Genomic DNA, 23,071 nt, shown 5'->3' on the forward strand with positions numbered 1-23,071 from the left:
AATGAATACTTAATAAATCCTAAACAAGGGAGCTGAAAAGAGCACAATAATAGAGACTGTTTTGGGATGTCTTTCTGAAAACTCATAGTGAACAGAAAAAAAAAAGAGTAACTCTTAGAACTCTTAGCCATTGCACGAATGTTCTTTGTCAAAACAATGGAGATGTTCGGGCCATCACAGACTTTTCATGCAGGAATAATTCTGGGTGATCTTTCAACCTGCCAATAAACTCTTGTTTATAGACTATGGAAAATCCCAAGTACTACCCAGACTTAACTGTGGTCTCTTTCAGGAAATATTTTCCTGTATTGTCTAGTCAGCTGAAAGTTCTTGCCATTCTCCTTTTTTCTGTGTGTGTGTGTGTGTGTTTAGCTCTAAGGAAAATCTTTGCAATATGAATATGTAAAAAGAATATTTTAAGCTGACCAATGTGTGCATAACCTTTGGTTTCCATCCTTCCCTTTTAATCTTGGAGGTTTTTTCTACTTTAGTGTATCAGCTCTGCCCTGCTTACCAACATTGAAGCTGGTTGTGAGTATCTGATGAAAAGCCTTAAATAACTAGATAAACAGCACAGCTGCCAACCTAAAGTAATCTTACACTTTGAGGGTGAGTGGCCCAGGAAATTTGCTCTTTGTCATTTTGACTTGGGTTTGAAAATGGACCTGGGCTGCATTCCAGCTCAAAGAGCCGTTCACTTCCAAAGAGTCCTAAATTGTCCCAAGGAGCTCATTTTGGCAGTGGATTATTTGTGTTTGGCTGGGCATCCTAATGGCAAAAGCTGTCTGCTCTGGCAAGCAAGGGCTGTGGCAGGATTTAGAATTACATCCCCAGTGTTTTTCCTTGATGAGGTTATTTTTCAGAAAAGCCGTCCCTCACCCCCCATTTCAAAAGTGACAATGCACAAGTGTTGTGCTGGTGGTTTCTTGAACTAATAAATAGTTTCCCAGGGCAGGGTGGTCTGTTTTATATATTTGAGGCATATTATAAACAAATGAGAACCAGCACCCGATTTTTTCTGAAACCAAAGCTGGTTGGATGGCATCACCGACTCAATGGACATGAGTCTGAGCAAACTCTGGGAGATAGTGAAGGACAGGGAACCTGGCGTGCTGCAGTCCATGGGGTCACAAAGAGTTGAACATGACTTAGCGACTGAACAAAGCTGACTTAATGGCGAATCCAGCTCTTTCTGTATCAGAGATAACAGTCATTGGTTCAATAGGGCCAGGTAAGAAAGTGGGCTTCCCTGTGGCTCAGCTGGTAAAGAATCTGCTTGCAATGCAGGAGACCTGGGTTTGATCCCTGGGTTGGGAAGATCCACTGGAGAAGGGAAAGGCTACCCACTCCAGTATTCTGGCCTGGAGAATTCCATGGACTCTATAGTCCATGGGGTCACAAAGAGTCAGATAGGACTGAGCAACTTTCACTTTCAATAGAAAGTAGGGTTTCAAATAAAATAAGAATGATAAAGAATTTGTGAAAGATTTTCTATTACGGGATGTAAAGTACAGGTACTTGAAGAGTCACTCCTTGTTTATCTACACAACTCTCAATGCCTATTGTCTGGCTCTCCCACTTCCCTGTGAGGGATCCTGGGAAGACACAGCTAAGTTTTGGTTACCACTGTTGTTTAGTTGCGAAGTCATGTCCGACTCTTTGTAACCCCATGGGCTTTAGCCTGCCTGGCTCCTCTGTCCATGGGATTTCCCAGGCGAGAATACTGGAGTGGGTTGCCATTTCTTTCTCCAGGGCATCTTCCAGACTCAGGGATTGAACCCAGGTCTCTTACATTGCAGGCATATTCTTTACTGCTGAGCCACCAGGGAAGCCCTTTGTTTTACCGTTAGTTGGAAGCTATGTAGCAGGGTGCTGATACACTGTAGATGTTCAAATGTTAGTGCAACATACAGGTTAAAGTATATCACAGAATTCATTATTTTCTCACTCATTATATTAGAAGGACCCAGAACTAAGTACACAAAAATATCCAAAGGAATGAAGGAAGAAAATATTACAGCTTCTATTTATTTTTATCACATTTGTATGTCTATTTCACATTGTATTTACACATATATAATTTCAAACAGATAACCAAAATATATTGCTGCTGCTAAGTTGCTTCAGTCGTGTCTGACTCTGTGCGACCCCATAGACAGCAGCCCACCAGGCTCCCCTGTCCCTGGGATTCTCCAGGCAAGAACACTGGAGTGGGTTGCCATTTCCTTCTCCAATGCATGAAAGTGAAAAGTGAAAGTGAAGTCGCTCAGTCACGTCCGACTCTGTGCGACCCCATGGACTGCAGCCTACCAGGCTCCTCTGTCCACGGGATTTTCCAGGCAGGAGTACTGGAGTGGGGTGCCATTGCCTTCTCCAAAATATATTGAAGATGCTTTAAATATTTTTACTGATGGAAGATATGATCAAAATTCTTTCAGTCCTGTTTCACTACATTATTGTACCATAATCAGTCTCTCATATGTGTAAATGGAGTTTATTTAACTTTTAAAAGCACATGGTGGATAGAATATGAGCAGATTTTTACCCTTGAATGAAAGGCAGAGGAAGAAACTAATGGCAAATGCCAAGTGTTTTATCCTATTTAATCCTCATACCAATCGTGCAAGATATCTCCGTTTTATAGATGATGAAGCAGAATGAATTAGAAAGTGCTTCCCGTGCTTCTGTACTCTGAAAGGAATTACAAAGAATTGGTATCGTTTCTTCTTTGTTTGGTATCATTCACCAGTGAAATCATCTGGGCCTGTTTTGGAAAGTTTTTAATTATTTATTCATTTTTTACAAATAAATATAGACCTATTCAGATTATTTCTCCTGTTTGAGTTTTAGTAGACTGTGACTTCCTTGACTGGTCCATTTCACCTAAGTTATCAAATTTATGAACAGAGTTGTTCATAACATTCCTTTATTATCCTTTTAATGTTGTGGGATCAGTAGTGATGGTTCAGCTTTCATTTCTAATATTTGTAAGTCGTATCTTCTTTCTTTTTTCTTAGCCTGACTAGGTATTTGTCACTTGTTGAAAGAACTAGTTTTTGTTTTGCTGATTTTTTTTCTATTGATTTCCTGTTTTCAGATTCGACTCTGATTTTATTTTCTTTGGCTTTCTTTGGGTTTAATCTACGCTTTTCCTAGTTTCCTAGAAACTAGCTTCTAGTTTCTAAGTGGAAGCTTAGGTTAATGACTCGAGATCTTTCATCTTCTCTACTCAATGACTTCACTGTTATAAATTTCCCTCTAGACACTGCTTTTGCTGCATCCCACAAATTTTGACAGGTTGTATTTTAGTTTTAACTCAAAATATTTTTTTCTTGACTTTTTTTTTCTTTGACTATATACTATTTAGTAGTGTGTTATTTAATCTCCAAATATACCCAGAAATTTTACACTGTCTTTTTGGTATTAATTTTCAGTTTAATTTCATCATGGTCTAAAAGCATACTTTGTATGATGTCTACTGTTTTGAAATTGTTGAGGTACGATTTATGGCTCAGAATGTGGCCTATCTCGGTGAATAGTCCATGAGAGCTTGAGAAGAGTGTGTGGTTATTGTTGGATGAAGAAGTCTATAAATGCCAGTTACATCCAGTTGAGTGACGGTGCTGTTCAGTTCAATTGTATCCTTACTGATGTTCTGCCTGCTGGGTCTGTCAGTTATTTATAAAGCGGTATTGAAGACTCCAATTACAGTAGCGAATTTGTCTATCGTTTCTTGCAGTTCTATTAGTTTTTACTTCATATATTTTGATGCTCTGTTGTTAGGTACATACACATTAAGGACAGTTATGTCTTCTTCCAGAATTGACCCCTTTATCATGTAATGCCTGTCTTTATTCCAGATAATTCTCATCGTGAAGTCTGTTTTGTCTGAAATTAATGTGTCTACTTCAACTTTCTTTTAATTAATGTTAGATGGTATATCTTTCTCCATCCCTTCACTTTTAATCTGTTTTTTTTTTTTTAATTTAAAGTAGGTTTCATATGGGCTTCCCTGATAGCTCAGATGGAAATGGCAACCCACTCCAGTATTCTTGCCTGAAAAATCCCATGGACAGAAGAGCCTGGTGGGCTGCAGTCCAAAGGGTCACAAAGAGTCGGACATGACTGAGTGACTAAGCACAGCATACAGGTTTCATGTACCCACTATATAGTTGGGTCTTGTTTTGTATCCACAGTAACTGCCTTTTATTAGTTTATTTAAATATACTATTTATTAGTATATTTAAAATCACACTTAAAGTGATATTAATATAATTGGATTAATATCTATGTATTTATATCTGTTTTCCATTCATTACCTTGTTCTTTGTTGGTTTTTTGTTTTGGTTTTGCCTTCCACTCTTTCTGGCTTTGCTAGTTTTAATTTAGCATTTATATGATTTCATTTTTTTCTCCTCTTAGCACATCAATTCTACTTCTTAAAAAAATTTTTTTTAGTGGTTACTCTAGAGTTTGGAATATACATTTATGACTAATCCAAGTCCACTTTCAAATAACACTATATTATTTCATGGGCAGTTCACCTACCTTTTAACAGATTATTCCCAGCTCCTCCCTCCCATTCCCTATAATATTGTTGTCATTTATTTATCTTATCCATAAGCTATAATCACTGATTACATTGTTGTTGTTATTATTTTGAACAAGACTGTTATTTGTAAGATTAATTAAGATCTTTCCCTTCATCTATTTATTCTCTAATGTTCCTCATTTCATGTAGAAATGTATTTCTAATGGATATCAGACAGTAAAAGAAAAATACTATATGGTATCATTTATATGCATAAGCTAAAAATAATACAAAAAAAGTATGCGCAAAACAAAAACAGACTTACAGATGGAGAAAACGACCACCGGTTGCTAAAGGGGAGAGGGAAGGAGAGGGGAAAACTAGGAGTATAGAATCAAGAGACACTAAATACTATTGTAAAACAGATAAGCAACAGGATATATGGTATAGCACATGGAATTATACTCAGTATCTTATAATAACTTTTAATGGAGTATAATCTGTATAAATACTGAATCACTATGCTGTATGGAGAAGGCGATGACACCCCACTCCAGTACTCTCGCCTGGAAAATCCCATGGACGGAGGAGCCTGGTAGGCTGCAGTCCATGGGGTCGCTGAGAGTCGGACACGACTGAGCGACTTCACTTTCACTTTTCACTTTCATGCATTGGAGAAGGAAATGGCAACCCACTCCAGTGTTCTTGTCTGGAGAATCCCAGAGACAGGGGAGCCTGGTGGCTGCCGTCTATGGGGTCGCACAGAGTTGGACACTACTGAAGTGACTTAGCAGCAGCAGTAGCAGCATGCTGTATACCTAAAACTGATAGAGTATTATAAATCAATTATATTTCATTTTTTTTAAAGAGGAAAAAATTAGAAATAAACATTTTAAATAACAAAAATTGTTTGTTATAATAAGATAAAAAACATAGCTGTGGCTTCCCTGGTGGCTCAGTGATAAAGAATCCACCTGCCAATGAAGGCAACATGCGTTCAATCCCTGGTCCTGGAAGATCCTGCATGCCGCAGAGCTGCTAATAGAACAACTGTTGAGCCTGAGTTCTAGAGCCCTGGAACGGCAGCCGCTGAGCCCATGTGCTACAGCTACTGAAGCTAACATGCCCTAGAGCCTGCGCTCCACAACAGGAGAAGCCACCGCAACGTGAAGCCCAATCACCGCAACTGAGAGTAGCCGCCACTCTCCAAAACCAGAGAAAAGCCTGTGCAGCAAGGAAGACCCAGCACAGCCAAAACTAAATATATAAATACAGTTATAAAAATATATATTAAAAACATAGCTACAATTATCAAAAGTTTAAGATCATTTGCACAAAACTAACCTTTTCATTTACTGTCTTGAAACCTAGATTATTGTTGCACATAAATATTTATAGAACAAGTTGTTCATTATTCTCGTCTTCAGGATTCATCATTGCTAACGGTAAAAAATCACAGTAATGCTTCACGCATATGCCTACCCTCAGACATTCAAGTTTAAAAGTAATATGAATTACTTACTATCTCAAAATATACCCTCTGTGTCATGTGCTACTCTTGCAAATGCTACGTCGATTACTGAGTGCCCCTAGAATCACAGTATCAAATAGAAAGAAAGCCAGAATATGGATTTCAGCACCCCAAGAAAATAATACTTCATTATATAAAGTTCTGTTGCGTTCATGCTATCCAAAAGGAAGGATTTTGCTCAAACTAATGAATTTGTCTTTTACTTAAGCATTTTTGTCACGCAGATTTTTTTCATACTTTAAAGCAGTGTCTGTTACAACCTCTTGTCCTTCATGTCTCTTGGGCTTAGTCGCTTTTGTTCCATAAACACAAAGCAACAGATGTGGGGCTTTTCCCTGGGGCCTGAATAGCGTTACTCATAGAAGTCGATACTTAGAGTTGGGGCTCTATTGTGCCAGAGGGGAGAGCCAGATCACTAGTGACAAAGGTTCCTGCATATTCTTTAATACACTTATTTTCTGTATGTTTGGAATGCAGGAACCCTCTAAAGAGGTCGACCCTGGGCAGAGGTCCTTCCTTCGGAGGTTTTCTTAAATAAAATTACCCCGAATCATTTCCATTGAGGATAAACATCCTTTGCAAAGGAGAAACATATGCTTTTATATGGTCTGACCACTTACTTACAAAATCCACTGTCCATTTAGTGTTTCACCTCTCTAATGACTGCCAGTTTAACATGCCTGAAAAGCATTCGTTTCTGTTCTCAGTCAAATGCTGCTTCTCTGGTTACTCAACAAAAAATGATTTGTCCTCTCTTCCTTCCGCACTTCCTCAGCATTTGTGTGAATCAGTTCTGTGATACTTACCGCAAGTGTCCCTCTGTTTTAAGTATTTGGATGTAACACCCTTCCCTTTTCATTCATTCAGTCAGCAAATACTCTTTTGCACAAAACAGGGCACTTCCCCGAATGAAGCTTATAATCTCATGCAGGACACAAAATAAACATACAGTATTAAAGAGTAGTAATAGCTATGAAGAAAATAGGACCATTTAAAATAATAGAGCGTTTCAGGGGTATTGTTTTATGTGCAGGTAGTCACGAAAGGTCTCTTTGAACAGGGATGTGATGAAAGGGAGGAATGAACCATGAGGATACAGAGATAAAGCTGTTGAGGTGGAGGCATCTCTAAGTATAAAGACTGAGAAGTAACATGTTCAGTAAACAGAGGTTTTGCTAGAGACAATTCATTGAGGGGAAATGCAGAAGAAAAATTGTGTCACCAAAGGAGCTAAATCCACCATTGTCCAGGTCAAGGTAAAACATGTAGACTGTGAGCTCTATGCAGACAGGGGCCCATGCCTTGTGTTGCTCAGAAGTTCTCCAGGCTGTCATCTACAACTCTTAAAAACTATGTATTTGACTCACAGGCTTAGAGAATGAACTTATGGTTACCGGAAGGGAGAGTTAGGGAGTTTGGTATGGACATGTACACACTGGTATATTAAAATGGATAATGAACAAGGTCCTACTGTACAGGGGACTCTGCTCAATGTTATGTGGCAGCCTGAAGGGAGGGAAATTTGGTGGAGAATGGATGTATGTATATGTGTGGCTGAGTCACTTTGCTGTGCATGTGAAACTATCACAACACTGTTATTTGGCTGTTGTTGTTTAGTCACTAAATCATGTCCAGCTCTTTGTGACCTGATGGACTGCAGCACGCCAGGCTTCCCTGTCCTTCACTATCTCCCGGAGTTTGCTCAAACTTATGTCCATTGAGTCTGTAATACTGTCCAACCATCTCATCCTCTGTCACTCCCTTCTCCTCCTGCCTTCAGTCTTTCCCAGCAATAGGATCTTTTCCAATAAGTCAGCTCTTTACAACAGCTAGCCAAAGTATTGGAGCTTCATCTTCAGCATCAGTCCTTCCAATGAATGTTCAGGGTTGATTTCCTTTAGGATTGACTGGTTTAATCTCCTTGCTGTCCAAGGGACTCTCAAGAGTCTTCTGCAGCACCACAGTTAGAAAGCATCAATTCTTCAGTGCTCAGTCTTCTTTATGGTCCAACTCTCACATCCATGGGCTTCCCTGGTGGCTCAGATGGTAAAGAATCTGTCTGCAATGCAGAAGACTGGGTTTGATCCCTGGGTTGGAAAGATCCTCTGGAGTAGGGAATGGCTACCCACTCCAGTATTCTTGCCTGGAGAATTCCATGGAACATTCCTGGCAGGCCACAGCCCATGGGGTCACAAAGAATAAGACACAACTGAGTGACTAATATTTTCACTTTTTTTTTTTCTCATATCTGTACATGACTACTAGAAAAACCATAGCTTTGACTATGTAGACCTTTGTTGGCAAAGTGATATCTCTGCTTTTTAATGCACTCTCTAGGCTTGTCATAGCTTTCCTTCCAAGGAGCTAGCATCTTTTAATTTCATGGCTGCAGTCACCATCTGCAGTGATTTTGGAGCCCAAGAAAATAAAATCTGTCCCTGTTTTTACTTTTTCTCCTTCTGTTTGCCATGAGATGATGGCACTGGATGCCATGATCTTAGTTTCATGACTGTTGAGTTTTAAGCCAGCTTTTTCACTCTTCTCTTTCACCTTCATCAAGAGGCCCTTTAGTTCCTCTTTGCTTCCGGCCATATACACATAATGATATCATATCTGCATATCTGAGGTTGTTGATATTTCTCCTGGCAATCTTGATTCCAGCTTGTGATGCTTCCAGCCCGGCATTTCATCTGATGTACTCTGCATATAAGTTAAATAGGGTGACAGTATACTGCCTTGTCATACTTCTTTCCCAGTTTTCAACCAGTCAGTTGTTCAGTGTTCAGTTCTAACTGTTGCTGCTTGACCTGCACACAGGTTTCTCAGGAGACAGGTAAGGTGGTCTGGTATTCCCATCTTATTAAGAATTTCCCACAGTTTGTTGTGATCCACGCAGTCTTAAAAACTTAAAAAACAGAACAAAACTATGTGCTTAAGAAAGCTTCATGTATCTGGCTTTCAACTAATAAAAATTAACTGCTAATTTTGTTTTTTGTGTGTGTGTGTGGATGTGATGGGAGGTTTGCTGTGCAGTTAGATGATATCTATCTAGCAGTTTAATATAAATTATAACAAAATACTGTAAATCAGTTAAGACCTATTTGGTAATTGTTGATCTTTTTCCTCCTAGGATTTCCAAACTGTATTGCCATCATTTGATCTCTTCTCAAAATATGGAAAAATGTATTCAAAAGCTGGACAAATTGTATAAAGGTATGCATTTTTACTAAAAGGTACTTCAAAAACTACTATAGTAAATAATATAAAAAATCAAATGAGATTGACTTAACTATGAAGCATTTAAAAAACCACGCTACTATAATTTATGAAATACAGCTCCATATATTACTTTCATTCTAGTCTAATGGTTTTCAACATTTGAAAATCATGGATTTTGTATTTCAAATCTCTTCAAAATAAATTCAAAGTAGAACTAATACCTGAAGGACCTTCCTCTTTAAATTAATTAAAACAGTAGATAAATAGTTTTACATAATACAACGAGAAAGTATTGATGGTATCCACAACCTAAAATATTTCTCATTACTGTATGGTACAGTATTGTTTAAAATACTATATTCAATATGTGTTATTTAAATTGCGAGGTACCTTCAGGGAATTTCAAGTAAATAGCATCTTGGGTCTCTGATGAGCAGTTTGCAGACTAGAGAACATAGATCGCCACATAAAATTCAAGATCACAAAATAAACTCTCAATGAATACTGCATTTAATTAATCTAAGGTGTTTTAGAGTACAGAAGTGATTACAGTCGAAGGAAGCCTAATCAGAGGTATTCTGACATTTTCAGCCAAAGTTAAACGAGATATTGGATGAAGACAGAATAGAGCACTACAGTTGAAGCAAAGAGACAGGAATGTGGAATCAGGCTGGTTAATTCCCCAGGGTCCTCCCACACCAAGAACAGCTGGGGAAGGCTGTGGTCTGTTGGAAAGAACACAAAATAGATACAAGCAACTATGTTCCTCAGACTTAGTTAGTTTCCTCTCTCCCATTTATAACTGGATGCTTCAACCGGAAGTCAATAGTTAAATGCAGAGAGCAATAACCACTCTGTGACTCCTCCAAAGGAATACACTAGAGGAAATATGAAATATTCTGAGCTAATAGAAAAACATACATATAATGCCAAGTGGGATTACAGTTTCAAGGTTTATAAAGTATCATTACTCATTGGAGTATTTGTCTAGTATTCATGTTTCACAGCATGAAGTAGGCTAAATAAAATTTTTCATATTTGTATGACTTCAGGTTTTAAATCAAAGATGTATCCTGTTCATAGTGGCAAGGTTGAAAACAACTTGAATATTCACTGGTATGTGAGTGAAGTTACTCAGTCATGTCTGACTCTTTGTGACCCCATGGACTGTAGCCTACCAGGCTCCTCTGTCCATGGAATTCTCCAGGCCAAAATACTGGAGTGGGTAGCCATTCCCTTCTCCAGGGGATCTTCCCAACCCAGGGATCGAACCCAAGTCTCCTGCATTACAGGCAAATTCTTTACCATCTGAGCCACCAGGGAAGCATTTACTAGTATAAAGTTAAATGATAGACACATAAAATGTAATACTGTGACATTGTTAAATATGTTAACATAGATCTTTCCCGATTAATTTGAAAAAATGCCTACAATATATTTTTAAGAAAAGAAAAGCTGGATTCAAAGATAACTGAGTAGTCTGATTTCATTAAATATATATATGTGCATGCATGTATGTGTACACATCACACATATATATAATGTATATGTATATATATAAAACAGAATTGCATGTGCTTATTTATATATTACATATGTATGTATGCCTTTGTGTAAGGCAAAACTGTTAACGGTAGTTATCTCTTGATAGTGAGATTAGGGGTAGCTTTTAGGGGGATATTTCTTTATGGTCTCATTTTTTGAAATTTTTATCTAGTCAGACAGGAGCAAAACAAAATACTCCAGAAGGAACTACTTGCTCTTCCCTACCAATTACAAGATATCTTGACTTTATTGTACTCAATCATAATAATTTATAGACAATTATCTTTTTTTTTCTGAATACAAAATAATGGCTTGCTAAATTATTTATAAGACAAGGATGAGCAACAAATGTTTCACATTCCTTTTAATTAAAAAGAGTGCACAATGCACAAATATGTGAGAGACATTTTTAAAAACTGTTCATTCACTCTTCTCTGGGATTTTTAACTATTTTGTGAATTGAAAATAATATCAAAATGTCATCTCCTCCTCTTAGAAAGGAAATTAATATCTAGCATTTAATTTTGGTAAGTGATGGGTAGCAGCCTTAGCTGATGCTCTTCTATTAAGATTTCATTTCACCAAATACAACAAAGTGCTTCTGCTCTTTGTAAAGAAGGCTGAGTTGGGAATACTTGTCCCGAAGTGTTGAATAAAGATGCCTTGGTAATTTTGAGAGCTATCTATTTGATTGCTTCAGCTTCAAGGTAGTTCATCACTTCGCTATAATTCACCCAATATTGTCTCATCTCATACACCCGTATTACACTTTCCCATCAGTCCGATTAGAAGTACTGATGCCTTTATCAGATTAATCTCCCTTCCTTTTAGCCTGTCTGAGTTTAGGATAAGCAGAGCCAACACCTAACCATTATGATTAATGCAGTAAGACTTCAGCCTCTGAAATTGCTCAGAGTGAGGTTAGATTTTAAACACACATATGTTACACGTATATTTTAAAATCTACTCCCTGATTAGGATGATTCCATTTAATTTCTTTAATTTTTCTGTGTAACCACTTACTTTTGGAAACTTTGATAATTTCCAAAAGGCACCTTTGTCTAAATCAGAAGGTACTGTATCCCATCAGCTCACTCCACCATCTTTTAAGTTCCATTCATCTTTCCAGGTGGAAGCATCTCTTTAAAGGCTAGAATGGAGAAAAATTAGCACCATAAGATGAACTCATTGGTTAGTCCAACCTCAGTGTGAGTTTTCTGGCGTGATGAGCTTTTCACTTTTCTCATGTCTTTTTTTGTGATGGGCTTTGGCCCAGGCTATCATTCTGCTAAAAAGTGCAATTGTGAGGCCATATGAGATGTATTTTAATGGAATTATTTGTTAGTGTGAAAAGCAGTGTACTTGGTTCCTCTTTTGATAAGAATTTGGCATGGGCTTGACTCAAATCACTAAGAAAAAGAAGTTTAGTTAGTACCTGAATTGGGAAAAGGGTGAAATCCCATTTTTTCCCCCCAAAGGAAATAAGGTCTCAGCAGCTGTGTAAGGAAAAAGGATGATACATGAGGGGAGAGTAAGAATCAGGTATAGAAGCTACGTATGTGCCTGTTGGGGTTAAATTTTTATTTCAACAAGAAAAGTTACTGCACCTGGTCATTCAAGTTGGCACTATGTGAATTCATAAGCCTTTTCAGTTTAGTTATAGTGAACTGGCGATAAACAAAAAACAAAAATCATCTGTAGTGTTTTTATCCTTTGACTAAAGATAATATAACAAATCACTTACCTCTAGGAAGACATTCTGCTGTAGTTCCTTTATGACTCAGGCAGGCTGGCTGAGTGCTCCCTGAGACTAAGGGCACACACCATCCATGCTGTTGACCAGGACCTGCAGAGGTGTAGACAGAGATCAGAGAAAAGGGTGATTCTAGCAGGCTTAGAAATGAGTCAGATCAGTTCAGCTCAGACCCTTAACTGAGCTTAACTCTAAGTGCTGCTGCTGCTAAGTCACTTCAGTCGTGTCCGACTCTGTGCGACCCCATAGACAGCAGCCCACCAGGCTCCCCTGTCCCTGGGATTCTCCAGGCAAGAACACTGGAGTGGGCTGCCATTTCCTTCTCCAATGCAGGAAAGTGAAAAGTGAAAGTGAAGTCGCTCAGTCGTGCCCGACTCTTAGCGACCCCATGGACTGCAGCCTCACAGGCTCCTCCGTCCATGGGATTTTCCAGGCAAGAGTACTGGAGTGGGGTGCCATTGCCTTCTCCAACTCTAAGTGAGGAATATTTAAATAGAGAATTTGAGAACTCCTGTTATGTTTATTCTTTTGATTTTGCTGTTTTGATTTTAGACAACAAGACAAAATGTAAAAATGAGATTATGGTGTGAAGTGTGTTGAATAGAAGACCCCACTGCATGGAATCCTGGATTCTACTTTGATGGCACCTGAATAACCTTGACTCAAATCTCTCAGCCTCTGAAGTGTTTCCCATTCTCTCTGTCTCTGTCTCTGTTCTCTCCCTTCCCCTTAATTGGAACCATCTCTGGTTCGTTCAAAACTCTCCAAGTCTAAAAGGAAAATACAAATGAGGATCCTACAGAAAATACACTTAAACCATAATTATGATGATTCAATAAATGTAATATTTTACAGCTGACTACTCATGAATTAACTCCAGTGAGAAAAAAAAAATATATATATATAGTGTAGTGGGTCTTTTACCTCTGAGAATGTCTGTCACAACCATAACCCCTGGTGACCAAAAGTACCATAAATGGTTCCACTGAAATGGCCTGACACCATTGCCCTAGTCACAAGTGGTGAGCCAGTGTTGGGAGCCCAAGAAAAAGGGCAGCTAGCATGAAGAGTGAGTGATAAATGGTTTGAAGAATGAGTGGTTTAAAGTAGTTTGGTATGAAGGCTGTGCTCTGAGGGAAACAGCGATTTGTCAGACCACTTAGAACCCTCCTGGGATGTTGAACTTGAGACATGTAGACATAGACCAGTGAGCATGGAGCAGACATGTAGACACCCTCAGATACAAAAGACATTTGCAGTTCTTTGCTGAACAGGGAGCATCTGCTTGTGAGCGTCTATCCAGCTCATTGTCTTCACTTAGTAAGTGACTTCTGATTGAAAAACAAGTATCTGATTCATTTGATTATGAAATTTTAGAGTATTCCTCCTAGCCCTTTGAATCTTTAATAACAATTAACAATCTGCTAGGTATTTTGGAGATCCTGGGCCAGTATTTGTTAATTCCAACCTTAGCATGAACTTGTAAGACAATTGCTAGAATTAGAAAAAGTCTGAACATTGCCTACTTCAAAGTTACATGACAAGTCTTATGATTCAGTCTGTAATGTTGCCCTTCTCATTATGATAGTCTAAGCTAGAATTTTTTAAACTGTTTGGTTTTATGAGGTATTGTGTAAGAGCTTATAATTTGTGAAGTTTTATATGAAGAGGATTAAGAAGCAAAGACATCACTTTGCCAACAAAGGTCCATATAGTCAAAGCTATGGTTTTTCCAGTAGTCGTGTATGGATGTGAGAGTTGGATGTAAAGAAGGCTGAGTGCCAAGGAATTGATGCTTTAAAATTGTGCTGAAGAAGACTCTTGAGAGTCCCTTGGACACCAAGAAGAGCAAACCAGTCCATCCTAAAGGAAATCAGTCCTGAATATTCATTGGAAGGACTGATGCTGAAGCTGAAGCTCCAGTACTTTGGCCACCATGTGAAGAACTGACTCACTGGGAAAGACCTTGATGCTGGGAAAGATTGAAGGCAGAAGAAGGAAGTGGCAGAGGATGAGATGGTTAGGTAGCATCAGTGACTCAGTGGACACGAATCTGAACAAACTCTGGGGGATAATGAAGGACAGGGAAGCCTGGCGTGCTGCAGTCCATAGGGCTGCAACGAGTCAGACATGACTTAGCAACCAAACAACAGCAACATCTGAAAAAGATTCATTTTTAAAAAATCATTGTCAATCCTTTTCTTTTAAAAAACAGTTACCATTCATTTAGAGCCAAATTTGGTAAATATATTGGGAATTATAAGTGCTGCTGCTGCTGCTAAGTCGCCTCAGTCGTGTCCGACTCTGTGCGACCCCATAGATGGCAGCCCACCAGGCTCCACCGTCCCTGGGATTCTCCAGGCAAGAACACTGGAGTGGGTTGCCATTTCCTTCTCCAATGCATGAAAGTGAAAAGTGAAAGTGAAGTCGGTCCAACCCTCAGCGACCCCATGGACTGCAGCCTACCAGGCTCCTCTGTCCATGGGATTTTCCAGGCAAGAGTACTGGAGTGGGGTGCCATTGCCTTCTCTGATAATAAGTACAGGTTTGTAGAAAACTCAAATAAGTTAATAATAACAAACTTTTAAAAATAAGACATTTATTGCAAGGAGAGATTTGCTACATTTGGGGGTAGGGGAATAGAAGTAGAATAGAAAGATATGTTATTGGATGTTATGAATTATTTTATGCTGTGAAGTGTAAGAAGTTGAGTAGAAGTAGATAGATTCAGAACAGATCAGAGTCCTCTGAAACTTTATGCATTGAGTCTGTGCGTGCAGGTATGCTAAATTGCTTCATCGTGTCTGACTGTTTGCGGCCCCATTGACTGTAGCCCGTCAGGCTCCTCTGTTCATGGGATTCTCCAGGCAAGAATACTGGCGTGGGTTGCCGTGCCCTCCTCCAGGGGAGCTTCCCAACCCAGGGTCACATCTCTAATGTCTCCTGCATGGGCAGGGAGATTCTTTACCACTAGCGCCACCTGGGAAGCCTGCATTGAATTTGTACCAGATAACAAAATGGATGATTCAACTATCAAATTTCATTTACTCTAGAAGCCACTGATGAAAGAAAAAAACAGGATGTTATTGGTAAGTGGGGAGTGTATAACTTGGCCTCTTGTTGTGATGGTTTCTAACTTTACTAAACCTAGTTTCACTCTACCCCGATTATTTTTTTTTCTTTTTTTATAGGATTTATTACTTTATTGTAATGGAATCAATAATTCCTGTTCTTTTCTAATAATAATCTTAAGAGACTGGAATCTTACTATAATTGTGCTACTTGTACTCACAATATTCAGGGAATCCATTCTTTTAAAATAACTTTCAGCATTAGATTATGAGCTATTGCATAGCCTTAGTGCTCCAAAGTTACCTGTCCTGGAAACTCAGAAGCAAAACTGTGGGTAATACAAAATTGTGAATTGCCTGCTCCAGTCTGCAAGTTTCACCTGTAGTGAACTACCTTCCTCTCTATCCTTCTCTCTCTCTCTCTTGTGTTATAACACTACACCCAAGAAAAAGAATTCCTGCTGTTGATACATTCTTGAGAACTGCAAAGTATTTCATGATTCAGAATGCCAGTTTTACCTGTCTCACTGATACCCAAACTCTTGAATGATTCAAGTGCTCTGTAGCCAATTTATGTAATATATTCGTTTTTCATCATTCCACACCCCTGTCCACCCCATACATACATTTCTGATAACTATAGAGGTATCCAGATGAACCAAATATGACTTCACATTGACGAGAAAGAAGAATGAGATATGGCATCTTATTAGAGAATATAACTGGGGGAAGCAGAAGAAAAAGCAGTTTTTCTTCTGAAAAACTATTTAACTATCAATTCATCAACTTATATATACTTTCTTTCCTACATTCCCTATATGAGCTACTCAAGGAAATTAGCAAGACCTAGTGTTTGATTAAAACTGGTGATAACTCCATCACCCATCTTATTCACCAAAATGAACTTTGTATGAATATTGACCATTAACACATCAAGAGCACTGTGGATGTTCAAAGGCATCTACCTTGACAACATTCAGAATGGGATGGAGTTCTATCCTAGTGTTAGAGCAGACAAAAAATACATCATCACCTGTATTAGTTTGCTCAGGTAGCCGTAACAGAATAGCGCAGACTGCCTGGCTTCAACAACAGAAATTTAACTTCTCATAGTACTGGAGGCAGGAGGTTCAAGATAAAAGTGTCAGTATGGTTTATTTCTGGTAGGCATCTCTTCCTGGCTTGCAGACTGCTCTCTTACTGTATCTTTGCATGGCCTTTCCCGTCTGTACATGTACACACCAAATCTCTTACTCTTCTAATAAGAACACCAGTCCTTATTGGTTTAGGGCTGCATCTTTAAGACCTCATTTAAACTTAATTACCTGCTTAAAGTTTCTTTCTTTAAATGCATTCACATTAAGGATAGGGCTTCAGCATATGAATTGGAGGGCGTAGAAGTCACATTCAGTCCGTAACATCATCCCAAAGATGGAAACCTATCTTCAACTTTATCACACTGTAGATTAAGGCGATTGGCACTTCCATTAACCGTTGTCCAGAAGCCAAAGTAAATCTTTTTTTAAAGAGCATCTTGAGTCACTACATGTTTCATAAGCAATGAATATATGCAATGAAAAACAAATGAACAAGATAAAACCTAGGAGGGGGAAAAGCCTTAATGAAATGAAGATATTATCTACTTGATAAAGAGTCCAAAATGCTGGTCGTAAAGATGCTAACCAATCTCAGGGAAAGAGTGAATGAACTTGGAGGGAACTTCAACAAAGGGATAGAAAGGATAACAAATATCAAATGAAAGTCACAAAACTAAATATAATAGCTGAATTGAAAAATACTAGAGGAATTCAACAGCAGCCCAGAGGAAGCAGAAAAAGAATGAGTGACCTGGAAGTCAGTGCAATATAACTAAACAAACAAAGTAGAAAAAAGAAAAAAATAATTTTAAAAGTGAAGATAACTTAAGGGACCTATGGGACAACATGAAGTGGAACAAATTTCACATTATAGGGGTCTCAGAAGGAGAAGAGAGACAGAAAGAGGCAGAAAACTTATTTGAGTAAATAAGGGCTGAAAACTTTCCTGACCTTTCTGGAAGAAGATCCAGGAAGCCCAGGAAGTTCAAATAAGATGAGCCCAAAGAGATATACACCAAGACACATTTATAATCAGAGGTTAAAAACAGAGAATCTTTAAAGCAGCAAGAGAAAACTAACTTGTTCCATACAAGGGAACCCCTATAAGAGTGGAAGGGGGTGGGAGGCAGACAAACCAAAGCCCTGGAGAGTACCATTCTCTCTGAAGATGGCAGCTACTCCCCTGCCCCACCCATGAGAAGGCAGACCCAATACAAGAGAAGCTGGACATGTTTCCAAGAAAATTCTCTACTTGAGGTGTTGACAAAGATTTCAGTTATCAAAACACTGTGAAAATCGTACAAAGTGCAACCAGACCTGGGTTCTTCCCTTTGTTGGCAGTTTGGGCAACTCTAATGGCTGTTGAAGGTTGGCTCTGTCTCTCAGCTCTGCATGATCTTGGCATCATTTCTTAACCTCTCTAAACCTCAGTTTTCTCATCTATAAGAACTAGAAGAATAATACTTTCCTCTCAGGGTTATTAACAGGACTGATTACATGTTAAAATCACTTAAGACTATGCCTCTAGTTCAGTAAGTGTCCCAATAAATGATTGTTGTTATTTTTATTGCCAGAGTACTCCCTAAGGATAACTGAAAAGAAAAAAGTGTGACAGCTTGAAACAAGGACACACAGCTACTGCTTTCCATGCCCATATTTTCCTGTCATCCCTATCTTTCTCCTCTCCCTCTAACTGACTTTCCATCTTAAATCTTCTCCTGCTCTCACCCTGCGAAAGGCTCAGAAGTCACCACCAGTTGCTTAGAATGAAAATGGGAGTGGAGCAGCTGGAAGATCTATTTCTATTTCTGTTACTCAACGTTGTCTCCAATCTCATTTTTTTTTTCCTCATAGAAACACTATGAAACTTGTTTCTAAAATTTTGTTCCCGTTTTGGAGAAATTGGGATGTGTGTTGGACTGGATTTTTTGTACTAGCCCTGGACACCTAACCACAATAAATAATGAGTTATTTTCAGAGGTAGGTGCTTCACAAGTTCAGAAAGAAAATTTGGTACATACCTGTCTTTTGACATGGGACTTCTTGTGCCACATTATTAAGACTTAAATTTCATACATGTACAAAATGTTCAGGGTAATCTCATAAAGTGAAAACCCATATGTAATTGTATTTTCATTTTAGCTTTCATTACTCAAGCTACAAACACACATAAGAAATAGAGCATTTTACATTCAAAAACCCCTGATCCTATATTTTGATAATATTCAACTGCAAAAATAAGAAAAATAAGAGACAAGCCTTGACAGAGAGATGTAAACCTTAAGGGTAAATGAGAAAGTAAATAACAATCACCTCTATAATAAAACATTTATTTTACTAAATTTCAACCATCTACAGTTGATTTCAGGTATTCAAGATGTGTTTGAATGTACTTATCTATCTGGCTGTTTGACTCAATATTTACATTGAAAATCAGTGATGTTTAATAATTAAGCATCATTTGCATGGTGTAGTTCAAATGTTCAAATTATTCTAATTAATATTTCCAAAGCCATAAGGATAGGATTTGTTATCCCCATATTCAGATGAAATTAAGCCAGAACAGGTAACTAAACAAATGTCATATGGAAAATAGCAAAACTGGGATTGGACCTAGTACAGGTCATCAGCTCAGGCTCTTTGCTGTTATTTTGGAACGGCACCCCCGGCGGTGGTTGCTAACAGTCCTCCAGAGACCCTGCCTTTGCTTCTTTCGCAGGAAACAGCATTCTGGAACCGAGAGCATATATCAATCTTCTCCTTTCTTTTAGTGAACAGTTCCACTCTTTGGCGCAGATCAAGGTGGTGATGGTGATCTCTTTTGCTGTACTTTTTAAGGTTCAGCAAAACCAGCCCATTTCCTTGTGCCTACTGTTATGAAGAAAGAAAGTGTTGTGTTTTTGTTTTGTTTTTTCATTGCAGCGAGTGACTTCATTTTATAAGGCAGGGCAAAAGCAAGACAGCAAGAAAAGGAACATGAAATCTCATTTTGGGAATAAAGAAAACAATCATTTCAAACAGTCCCTAATTATGTGTAAGTACATGTGTGTAGAATAAAAATGTAGAATGCAATTAAAGCATTCGAAGTATCTCGACAAAAATTACACATGGGAATTCTATGGTCCCACATCTTTACGGCCGTTCTCTCTCAAGTCACTGGCTTATTGTACCAGAATATCCTCCCTTTAAAGAAAAATAAGCAGAAATAAAGAGACCAGCTCAGCACCAAGAAGAGGGAAAAAAGTGAGAATAACATATTGGGAACAGAAACTGCAGTCTAACTAGTGCCTTCCCACCTTCATTACCATCCTTCCAAATAAATCTCCCTGCTCCTCTTGAGCTGGCAAATAAAAAAATCAACCCACAAGATATATGTGCGTGCTTCTCCTGATGAGCATCACCATCCATCTACAGGACGTCCCACATGCCAGTTTAAAGATGGGCTAGAGGGAGAATTAAAGACTTCAGAAAGTCCACAGCATAATCAAGAAGGCTTTTTTCTTCTGACTACACAGCTTTCATCTCTGTCTTGTGTGATTTTCTCCCCATCTCCTTCACTCTGTGGCAAAGACCCTGATTGCTGATGGGACATTAACTGATCATATAGTTAACCTTCCAGGGCAACCAATTGGTTTCAAATCTATGGTACCAGGGCCTTTGATAAGTTGCATTTTTGGCAAGGACTGTTAATTCAGGCATATCCACATTTACACATTAGAATCTTTTTTTAAAGATTTTTTTTTAATGTGGACCATTTTAAAAGTCTTTATTGAATTTGTTACAATATTGCTTCTGTTTTATATTCTGTTTTTTTTTTTGTTGTTGTTGTTGTTGTTTGGCTTTGAGGTATGTGGCATCTTAGCTCCTTGACAAGAGATTGAACCCACGACCCCTATATTAGAAAGTGAAGTGTTAACCACTGGACCATGAGGGAAGTACCAGAATCTTGAATTGTGAGATTTTAAAAGATGTCCAGTTTCAATGTATTTTTTTAATTAAAAAATACTTTAAGATACTATGACAGGGTGCAGACATTGACTCAAATTGGAATGAAATTTCAGTGGAAGAACTAAACATATTTACCTGAAATTGTTAGATATTTTTCTTTATTTTTAGTTTAATACAAATAACCCTGCTCTTGAAGGTGATTTTTTTCATTGCTTGAGGTTTGATGGCATGTGGTAAATTTCCTAAAAAATTATTGATCTTTTTAGGAAATCTTCTTAGGAAAACTTCTCACACCTGCTGGGATTGTTTCTAAGATATACATATCCCTGCTTGAGTATTCCGAAGTCTTGAGAATAACTCTGCCTCTCAGGAGAGTATGTTCCATTCGAGGCTTTTTAAATTATGTACGATTTCTTTGTTATCTGAAGACTAAGACTTCATGTATTGGTACTAATTCAGTGCTTTAGAATGAATTGAGTTTCTTGTTCATATGCTGTCCTTCAGGCGTTTGGAAAAGATACCATGACTCACCTGAGATTTCTTTTCTCCTTAAATGTCTGTAGGTTCCAGAACTTCATCCTCAGTTTGTCTTTACTATTCCCTCTCCATGGCAGACGTCGCTAATCACAATCTTCATTTCTACTGACCAGATTTCAGAATCCTTCTCCACAGGGCTCCCCATGCAGCCACTATTCCATTTGAATTGGAATGTGCTGTGTGCTGTGTGCTGTGCTAAGTTGCTTCTACTGTGCCCAGCTCTTTGCAAACCCCTGGACTGAGGAGATCCCAGGCTCCTCTGTCCATGGGGTTACCCCAGCAAGAATACTGGAGTGGGTTGCCATTTCCTCCTCCAGGGGATCTTCCTGACCCAGGGATTGAACCCGTGTCTCCTGCATTGACAGGCAGAATCTTTACCACTGAATAACCTGGGAAGCCTTTGGAATGTGAATTGAACCATGAATTTAACCCTATTTGTTATTGTTGGGATTTTGGTTTCAATATGATAAAATTCAGTGAAGATGAAGGTGGAGAGTGGATTAAAGCTCTTTATTAATTTGAACACGCTCTAGTTTGGGTACTAGTCCAAGGTTGATGTCAGTGTTTCCTTCGAATTAAATTAAGGAATTATACAGGATGTCAACCATGCCCTTGATGATGCAGATTCCATTAAAAATAACTGTTTCTGAGCAGATCATTGGAAGCAAAATACCCACATTTGGCAAGAATCTCAGTGCTAGATTATTAAGAGAAGAAGGCAGTAAAAGTGAATGACTGAGTGGTATCTGTAAACATTATGTCAGAACTTTTGTTTGGCTTGGTTTAAGAAAGGATTAATTAGTTTCTATTCATTTTTATTCAAGTCTATATATTTCACAGCTTGTGTCAAACACCCACAGTCCAGAATATCCTCCCTTGACAGCTATGTATGCTTTCTGTTCACAGCAGGTTTCATTTAGGAGAGCTATTTCTTTATGAAATACTGAAAGAAGGTTTTTAGAAGAAGATCTTGCTTAGAAGCTTAATCTCCTTTTACACTCATCTTCACCTTCTGCCAAGAGAACTGGAGAATGTTCTCTCTTTGTTGCATGAGATCATGCTCATCTACTGCCAAACTTCAGAGAGGCCACCCAGACTACATATTTCTCCATCTGTCAGCACCAGGAAGCCTTTGCAATTTATGGATGGATAATTATCAATACAAGTTTGTGGCTCTTTCTCTGGGTGCAAGCTTCTGGGAAGAAGTTAGGGTGTGAAAATAGAGGGCCTATCTGTGATAAATCTGTGTTAAACTTGTTAGGTTTTATTTTATTTTTTAAAATAGTCAGGTTGCCTTCAAACAATAACAAAGCGCTGCATTTCTCCTCACTTGGCTTATGTATTCCGTATATGCTTGCTGGTGGCACAGACCAAAGAAACATCAAGTATCTCTGCTTATGGCTAGAAATCACTATAACAAGAGTTTGTTTACTTAGAACGATGGCCCAAATGCCTTTGCTTAATAAGAATGGAAGAACTATTACGTGAGTAAATCTTCCAGTCGGGGGCGGGGGGAGGGGGGACTCCAGGGAGATAGTTGGCCTGAAAGAAGGCCTTGGTGGCAAAATGGGTAAGAATTCTTGATAAAGAGTCCTGTTGACTCAAAGAGTGTTGGTACCATGTAAATCTTGCTAAAGAGCCTGGTTTAGGAGGGAAGATGATTAAGTCTGTCATAAGTTTACTTTGAAGTGAGTATATGATATTTCAGTGAAAATGTCTTACAGAATGTGAAGTTATGAAGTGGTGGTTCTGGTGAAAAGTCGGGACCATAACTACAGATTTAGGCATCAGTCAGGATATAGATTAAGTCTGAATTACTGACAGGGAATTAGTTCACCA

General features: G+C 38.5%; 1 protein-coding gene across 5 annotated transcripts in view; it reads left to right on the top strand.

Moving 5' to 3' along the window:
- The window catches only part of SPATA17 (spermatogenesis associated 17), a 265,096-nt gene that overhangs the window by 222,026 nt on the left and 19,999 nt on the right, over window positions 1-23,071 (top strand). For 2 of the 5 annotated variants that reach the window (XM_005216791.5, XM_010813106.4), the window contains 2 exons: window positions 9,193-9,275; window positions 13,132-13,438. In XM_005216791.5, the coding sequence (XP_005216848.1) occupies window positions 9,193-9,273 (81 nt within the window). In that variant the 3' untranslated portion in view covers window positions 9,274-9,275; window positions 13,132-13,438. The other 3 variants (XR_009490826.1, XM_002693949.6, XM_059875664.1) reach the window with 2 other exon arrangements.

Source organism: Bos taurus, chromosome 16 (assembly GCF_002263795.3).
Source record: "Bos taurus isolate L1 Dominette 01449 registration number 42190680 breed Hereford chromosome 16, ARS-UCD2.0, whole genome shotgun sequence".
NCBI classification, from domain to species: Eukaryota; Metazoa; Chordata; class Mammalia; order Artiodactyla; family Bovidae; genus Bos; species Bos taurus.